The following is an 8,889-nucleotide window of genomic DNA, read 5'->3' as shown; positions in this document are numbered from 1 at the left end:
ATGTTTATTTATTTGCTCTTTAAGCCTTATAAATATACCCTCCTCTTGCTACCCCTAGTCCTCCTAGCAGGCTCGACTTCTTTGATGTTTGCCATTAACCCTAAAAATGGCCAGAATTTGTTATCAGTGTTGGCCTTTCTATTGATTTCAAGCATATTCACCACTAAGAATGGGTATCAACCTGCATTAGCCATACCTTGCCCAACTGAACCCGGGAAGATTCACCTATTTCTAATTTATTATAAAAATTGGATTAAATGATAATTTATTTTATATATTTAGTATAGCTTCACAATTCTTTTAACAAACCAGCTCCATAATGCATGTTTTTATTGCACTCTGTGGCCCTGATTTATTAACGTTCTCCAAGGCTGGAAAGAATACACTTTCATCAGCAAAGCTGTGTGATCCAGCAAACCTGGAATGGATCAGGATTGAAAACATTTGCTAACACATAGCTAATGACTTTTAGGATATCCATTCTGGGTTTGCTGGATTACCCAGCTTCACAGAGGAAAGTGTATTCTGTCAAGCCTTGGAGAACTTTAATAAATCAGGGCCTTTGTCTCTTTTAAGGAGACAGGATAGGGAGCCATGAAAAAGTATATATTGGGAAAAAACATAATTAGTAGTCGGGAAGAGTTAGAACTTTATACCTTGTCCTTATTCTTGTCTGAGCCCTCCTGTTTTGGGGACACCTTATCTAGCAATGTCTGCAGTTTAAGTTGAGTGACAACTCATTTTTTGTTTGCTGGCCCCAGGTTTTTTTCTTATTTTGTTGCGGAAGAAACAGAAGCACTGAACTGTGACAAAAAAATAAGGAACCGTTCCCCAAAAGGATCAATTAGGTTGATTGTTTCATGAAAAGGGATCATTGCACACACCAATGTACTTTTTCTTGGGGAATTTGTCAGTAGTGGACATCTCTTTCTCTACAGTGACGGTTCCCAAGCTTCTGTCCTGCATTCTTCACGGAAGAGCCTCAATCTCCTTCCTTGGTTGTTTCCTGCAGATGTTCTTCTTTCTGTTTCTGGGATCCACTGAGAATTTCCTTCTGGCAGCCATGGCTTTTGATCGATATTTGGCTATTTGTAACCCTTTACATTACACATTATTAATGAATACTAAAGCTATGATAATGCTGATTGTAATGTGTTGGGTGACGGGTTCCGCACATTCATTTTTACACAGTTTTAATCTGTCACAGTTAAATTATTGTGAGGACAGATTGATCCCTCATTTCCATTGTGACCTGACAGCCCTCATCAAATTGTCCTGCTCCCGTACTATAATACCTGAGCTCCTAATCTACACCGAAGGTTCTATAACTGGTAACATTCCATTCCTTTTCATTCTCATCTCCTATGTGCTCATTGGATGGGCTATAGTGAAAATGAAAACCAGCTGCAGCCGTAGCAAAGCCTTCTCCTCCTGTTCTTCTCATCTCATGGTCATTTGTTTGTTTTATGGTGCCATCATTTTCATTTATTTCCGCCCTCCATCTGATATCTCCTCCCAGTATGATCGCATTGTTAGCATGGCCTACACCATCATCACTCCAATGCTGAATCCTTTTATTTACAGCCTAAGGAACCAAGATGTGAAAAAGACTCTGAAGAAACTCATCAATAAATGCTTTTCACGAAGCAAAACCAATAAACTTGTTGGTCATGTTTTGTAAAATGGAAATAAATTTGTGGTACTTGCTCAAAAAGTTACGGTTTGATGTAGGATATAGAATAAAGCATACTTGTATTTCTGTTTACATATTATATGAGATGTTGTATATATTCTGTAAAACGTTCCAGCTGTAAGGCCCTGGTCCAGGGCCAATGCTCACTAGGCACCAATCCCCCAATCTAACTCTGCACTCCACCTATAATAAGCCCTTGCAAGGCATAAGGTGGATAATTGCACTGTCCTAGCACATGGTTGCCCCAAGGAGGACGTCAGTGCACAAAGGATGGTGTCTGTGGAGTACCAGGAGCCCACAAGAGCAGGACAGGGGACACAATGGAAGGTCAGACAGTCCAGGGTTAGTTTCCCGGTGATCAACAGATACCGTAGTACAGGAGAGTTCGGCAGGGGCAAGTCCAGAAACATGGCCAAGGGTTATACACAGGTGAATAATTTGCCAAACAAGGTATCCAAGGGTTAAGACAAACGTTGGGGTCACAAGCAAGGTCAGTCCAAGCAATCACAGGTCCAGAAAGAGGGAAAACCAGCAACAGGTAATCCAACAAATATTCACACCACCACAAGCAGGTTAGATGAGCTAAACATAACAACAGGCAACCGGTGCCTGGGAGCTATGAAACTTTGGGGTACCGATAGTCAATGGCATAACCAAGAACTAATGCACCCATTAGGTGCAGCTCATGCCAGGGGGCATTCTTTACACTAACAATCATTTTATGGGCATTTTCTTAATGAACCCCAATTAAATTATTATAACATGGGGAGACCTGATTATTTTGATGGTTCGTCTGGGGATCTAGACCTAGACATCCCTTTCAACCATTTATCATAGTAGCCATACCATACCAACTATAGCCAGATATCATAGTATAATATACAATGTATGTCCTATAGGTAAAGTACTTTGTGAGCCATATAATGTTTCCAAATACATTTCTTCGATCATAATACATCCATACCAATAAAAGAACCCATATTGCCTCTTCTAAAATGTGTTTATTCTTTATATTTCCCTTACACAAATTATACACATTTGACTATTTGAGCGATGTACTCTTCAGAAAGTCCATCAATTCTTGAGTTCATGTCTTTTTATTTTGTAACACAATATATTAATTAATGGCAGAGATCATTGGCTCAGATTGATATGACATTGTTCTTAACCTCTACCATCATATTATCCTGCACAACTGACACCAGATTTACTTTTTGCTCATCTACCCTCCCAAGCTAACCACCTAGACCGGTCCTTCTACCAGGGGCTTATGGAATGATTGTGAGGATGCTTTATTTTTTGGACTGCAAATGCCCTCTTTGAAGAGCAGACTACTCCAATGCAAATTCAAAGGCCCCAATACTCTCAACTCCTGAACTTCCTGCTCCACTGACCAGAGGTTAGGCAACACAGAACAAGTAAGAATGAGCCTGATTTAGTTTCATTGCAGTCTGGTTTGATGATATTTGATGTTTGACCAAGCACAATTAAACTTTTCTGCCATACGAGGAATTAGGTTTAAACGCATTCACTGTGGAAGGGCATTTTCAGACTCTAGTTCAGATTTCAGGGCGCTTTGCACATTTTAATTTGCAAAATTCCAGGTTTTCCCTTGCAGGGGATTAGTATCATTTAGTATCAAAGTATCACCTGGCGCTCTCTCTTTTTCTATTGGTCTCACAGACCTAAACCTTTGGGAGACCTCCTGGGCTCCCAGCATACAGGCTACATACTACCTGTCCAAATGAGCCACCTGGCCTCAGGCCCCAACTTTCCATCTTGTGTCAGGGGCCAACTTATCAATGGCCAGGTTCCCCAGAGCCATCTGCAATTTCTGGCTTGGAAAGGGGGTCCCACTCATTCCATCCAGAAAACTCCGGACCTGAATCCCAAATAAAGAGCTGCAAATCTGCGGCACCACAATTATCCATGGTCCAATCTTGCCCAATAAATACCTTTTCCAGGTGAAATTGAGGAAATGACTTGAAATCACCCCCAACTTAGCCTTACATTTCTTATTTTGCTATTGCACAGCTGTTATTAAACTGCATTTCTGTGAGACATCCTAACCTACGCTCCCCTTAGGGTATAAGCCCTTGAGCCAGTGCTTATCAGATGCCAGTCACTTAATCTGATGATAGTTGCACCCTCCCAGCACATGGTTACCCCCCCGGGACTTATGTGCACAAGGGATGGCGTCTGGGAAGGACCAACAGAGGGCCAAGAGCCCACAAATAATCCAAAAGCAGAATACAGAGCCAGAGGTCATTAACAGGTAATCTGTTCACCAGGTGAGGTATCGAATGGTAAAGACAAGTAGAGTTGGGGGTCACAGGCAAAAAGTCGATCCAGGCAGTATATACGCACAGGGTCAAGAAACAGGCAGAGCAAGCAGCAGTCAATCTAAAGCAGCAGGTCAGACAGCTAAACGCTACTACAGGCAACTGGTGACTGTGAACAGAAAGGCTATAAAATCTCAGCAGCCAATGGCAGTGCAGAATTCAGCCAGAGACTAATCGGCTCATAAAATCCCCTTCAACTGTGCACAGCCTCATAGTATGTGCTAGGGATGCTGAGAAGGTAAATTTCAGGCTGCACAGCTAAAGGGAAGCAGGGGATGCTGCGAGCTGCTGAGCAGAGAGCAGACAACTAATTCCTCAATCTTCTTGCTGCTGCAAGCAATAACACCCCATAAAGAAAAAACAGGTTGTAATATACTACAGTGTACTAGACAATATAATTCATATTCCAGGCTTAAAATATATTAGAAGAATTATATCAGTAATATTTTTAGCATTCATTGCAATTCTCCTTGTTAAACATTACACGCTAGAGAATTGTGGAAACATCATTAATGAAGAAATGCAACGTTCCCTGGTGGCACCCAGTTCCCTGAAATAATGGAAGAATTACATTATATATGGAGAGCTGTCCGTGTATGACAAATCCCTTTCTTACTTCAGGAACAGGTAATTGAGATATGGGGCCTGATTTAATAAAGCTCTCCCAGGCTGGGGAGGATACACTGTTATCAGTAAAGCTGGGTGATCCAACAAACCCAGTATGGATCTGGTCCAACATTAAAAAAACATTTGCTAACAAATAGCAAATTGCTTTTTAAAATGTAATTCCAGGTTTGCTGGATAACTCAGCTTCACTGTGGATAGTGTATCTTTCCCAGTCATGGAGAGCTTTATTAATTAGGGTCATGGAATCCATTCTGGGTTAAAAAATTATAAAAATGTGATTTATTTGTACTTTTTTATCTACTTTTTTATCATCGTTCTACTTTTCTATCATCATGAACAAATGTGAAGATATTTTAGCTGATGGTGTTCATTATTAGATCAATATTGATGGATGAAGTAAATCTAACCTCTGGCTTTCTTCTTCTGGGCTTCTCAGACCTTCACTACAATCATGTTGCTCTTTTCTTAACCATTCTGGTTATATACACCCTCACATGGACTGCTAACTTACTTTTAATAAGTTCCATAATACTTTCTGCCCACTTACACACACCAATGTATTTTTTCTTAGGGAACCTGTCTGTAGTGGACATCTCTTTCTCTACAGTGACGGTTCCCAAGCTTCTGTCCTGCATTCTTCACGGAAGAGCCCCAATCTCCTTCCTTGGCTGTCTCCTTCAGATGTTCTTCTTCTTGTTTCTGGGCACCATTGAGAGTCTCCTTCTGGCAGTCATGGCAATTGATCGATATTTAGCTATCTGTAACCCCCTACGTTACACATCATTAATGAATTGTAAGGTTTTGGTCATGCTGACTTGTACCAGTTGGGTGGCGGGAGCTCTGCATTCGTTACTGCACACCTATGTTGTGTCACAACTGACATACTGTGAGGACAGATTGATCCCTCACTTCTTCTGTGACTTGACACCTCTCATCAAACTTTCCTGCTCCAGTACTACCTTAGCCGAGCTCCTAATATACACCATCGGGTCCATGGCTGTTATAATTCCATTTCTGTTCATTATCATCTCCTATGTCCTCATTGGATGCACTATAGTGAAAATGAAAACCAGTAGCAACCGAAGCAAAGCCTTCTCCTCCTGTTCTGCTCATCTCATGGTCATTTTCCTGTTCTATGGTACTGACATCTCTATTTACTTCCGTCCTCCATCAGATTACTCTTCCCAGTATGATCGTATTGTTAGCATGGCCTACACCATTATCACGCCAATGCTGAATCCTTTCATCTACAGTCTAAGGAACCAAGACGTGAAAAAAGCTCTGAAGAAACTTATAATGCAAAGCTTTTCTCAACGATAAACCTTCTATTCCTGTTTTATAATATCGAGATCAACTTGTAAGCAATAATAAAATATATAGCCCAGGGTTTCTTCAACTTTATAACATATAGGAACCTTTGAAATAACTTCCATGTTCTTCAGGGAACCTCTTCTATAATTATTATATCTACAGCTCACAGTATATTAGTGTGGGGGGCGGGAGGAATAATTCCTCTTACATTGATGGCCTTGGGAAGAATGTCACCCTTACAGATAGCCAAACAGATCATTGGGGTCACTTAAACTGACCTGGGAGGTGCAAATTGTTCAAGGAACCCTGGATAAGAAATGCTCCAGTAGAGATCATTGGTGTCCATTGCACTGAGCTGAGAGGTGCAAATTGCTCAAGGAACCCTTAACAAACTCTGGATGAACCCTAGTTTAGAAACACTGAACCAATTATTAATATTATTATTATTATTATTATTAATAATAATAATAATAATACTAAAAAGGATATATAGAGTGCCAACATAAGATGCAGCTCTGTATTATATAGGGGTTGCAAAACCGAGGCTAAATGTCCCCCCATACAACGCATGGTGCACATCCAAGGTTCTCCATTATTTTCCAGAAGAACCTCTGGACACAGTAGACACAGTCCCATACATACCCGTATTCCCAAAGTCCGTTATCCAGGTTCTTCCTGGTGGCCACAACTTCTTCTCTTTGCTTACATCCAATGGTGGCTGTGCAGTAAGGTCCCCTGGACCTATACCCATAGACGTATCCTCTGCTATCCATCTTCTCTCTCTATGGGTGTCTATGGGGCTTTATTAAGCAAACTGTTGGATGTAAGTGAAGAAATCAATTGAAGTTGTATCACCATCTACTCCAGGGGTGTCAAACTAAAAATACAACAAATACACAGAGGGCCAAAATGAAAAACTTAGACCAAGTCGTGGGCCAAAATTTGATGAAAAAATTGAGGAAGTTTTTCCTTCTTATTCTCAGATATAAAACATTGTGAAATGGAAACAGTGAGGTTTTGCTTAACATTTAATCTGGAACAAGTTTATAATAGAAAATTAGGCCTAGGATTTTTTTTTAAATATTATTTAAGAAAAAATCTTATGCCTCTTTCTCTATTCGTAGCCTTCTGAGTTAAATTTCAATGGTAACCTTTTTGCACAGGCTAACAATAATAATAACAATATTCTTCCATGAAAATCCAACCATTCAAGTCCATGCCTAGCAAGGAAAAGTACATGAAGAAAACATTTATTCATTTATTGAGCTTATTAGAATGCATGGTTGTGCACAAGGCTAAGGATCTCAAGACAGCAGCAGAAGGGGAACATTTGAATGATTATATTTGCAAACAGTGGGATACAATAAAAATTATTATTTTTCTTTATTTTAAAATTTTCTTCCGGCTTACTAGAACAACACACTGATAAGTTGCTTGTCACTGTTGTCTACTGTGCTCAGGAAACCCTTATACCATTGGAATTCTAAATGTAAAGTCAATTACTCTGTATATTGCTATATTCCAATGTCTGTAATAAGTTATTATGCCGCCCAGTGCTGGCATCACGGCACAAGTCAGGTTTTCCTGCTGTTTGTGTCTGTTGCATTTAGAGTTTAACCTCCTGAGCGGTAACCCCGAGTGTGGCTCGGGGTAGAAAAAGGATGCTGAAAGCGGTAACCCCGAGTCACACTCGGGTTAGCTAAAACAATAGAAAACAATAGTAAATAGAGCCTTACCTGATCCGCCGGAGTCCTTTTCCGCGATCTTCTCGCTTCCTCCGGCCGGCGTCCTCTACATCTGATGAGTCACCGGGAGTTCCCGGTGACGTCGGTGCGTGCAGACGTTCCAATCGGGGCGGGAATTTCAAATGTATTTGTATACAATGCAATACAGTGGATTTACATGTGTAAAAGCGGTACATTGTCCTTCATGAAAATTTATTTTACAGTTTATTATAATAGTATGAGTATAATTTTTTTAAAAAATTTAAAAAAAAATACATTTTTTTTTTATTTATTTTATTAATTTGACATGATTTTGTGGTTCAAACTTTATTATACTCATACTTTATAATATATTGTAAAATACATTTTCATAAAAAACAATGTACCACTTTTAGACACATTACTTGCGTCTATAGAACAGTCCAATGCGGGGCCACGCATAGGCCACTGGTCTAGTGATGCCGGGAATTGTAGTAGCTGCAATCTGTAGTAGCGGTGGGCCAGATGTAATTTATTTTCTGAATTCTTTTGGGTGTTGTTTTGGACCAGATTTGGCCTGAGTGCCAGAATTTGACACCCCTGATCCACTCGCACCAAAGCAACCCAATCGCCATCTAAATATGAAAGGGGTTGTCATCCTTTTTGTGTTAAGTATCCATGTTGAATTATGCCACCCCCTATAAAGTCATATATAGTATACATAGAGAAGGGCGACAAGCAGAGGGGTTTTGGCAAGATGGATTAGAAAAAAAATGTTATTTAAGGAGAGTCGGGTTAGTGGAATACCAGAGAGGAGGAGGTTACAGTAGTCCAGACAGGAGATGATAAGAGCGTGTACAAGGAGTTTGGTGGTCTCAGGGGACAGGTAGACGGTCAGAGACTGCAGACATTAAATAATTCATTGCATTTCAGTTTGGTGAAGCCTGTAAATTGCTGGGCACATTTATAAACCAATTTTTGTGCTTTTTATTTCCCCAATCCTTTGAAGAAAGTACTCGGACTTCCAAGGCACGATAACATTTCACCATGTGACCTCAGAATACACACAATATATACTTACAATACATACACACAGAATATACACTGAAAACGACAATTATAGCCAACAAACATCCAAGCAATGCGGGAAGAATGGTAAAAAACTAATACATGTCCAAATCTTTATGTCACCCATAATTCACCTCAAGCCTCC

General features: G+C 40.1%; 2 protein-coding genes across 2 annotated transcripts in view; both read left to right on the top strand.

The window, feature by feature from the left end:
- The window catches only part of LOC140321817 (olfactory receptor 1J1-like), a 6,440-nt gene extending 4,759 nt beyond the window's left edge, over positions 1–1,681 (top strand). The window contains exon 2 of the mRNA XM_072398599.1: positions 869–1,681. Coding sequence (XP_072254700.1) covers positions 869–1,681 — 813 coding nt within the window. The remainder of the gene's footprint in view (positions 1–868) is intronic.
- A 3,368-nt stretch (positions 1,682–5,049) lies between these two features.
- Positions 5,050–5,982, top strand: LOC140321816 (olfactory receptor 1G1-like). Its single transcript, XM_072398598.1, has one exon. The coding sequence runs from the start codon at positions 5,050–5,052 to the stop codon at positions 5,980–5,982; it is 933 nt and encodes a 310-aa protein (XP_072254699.1).
- The last annotated feature ends 2,907 nt before the right edge of the window (positions 5,983–8,889 follow it).

Source organism: Pyxicephalus adspersus, chromosome 1 (assembly GCF_032062135.1).
Source record: "Pyxicephalus adspersus chromosome 1, UCB_Pads_2.0, whole genome shotgun sequence".
In the NCBI taxonomy this organism is placed as follows: Eukaryota; Metazoa; Chordata; class Amphibia; order Anura; family Pyxicephalidae; genus Pyxicephalus; species Pyxicephalus adspersus.
The sequence above is the reverse complement of the archived record's forward strand: the minus strand, read 5'-3'. Positions and strand labels throughout refer to the sequence as shown.

Excerpts from the sequence above, each read along its gene's own strand:
- LOC140321816 (XM_072398598.1), top strand. The coding sequence starts at position 5,050 with ATGGATGAAGTAAATCTAACCTCTGGCTTTCTTCTTCTGGGCTTCTCA.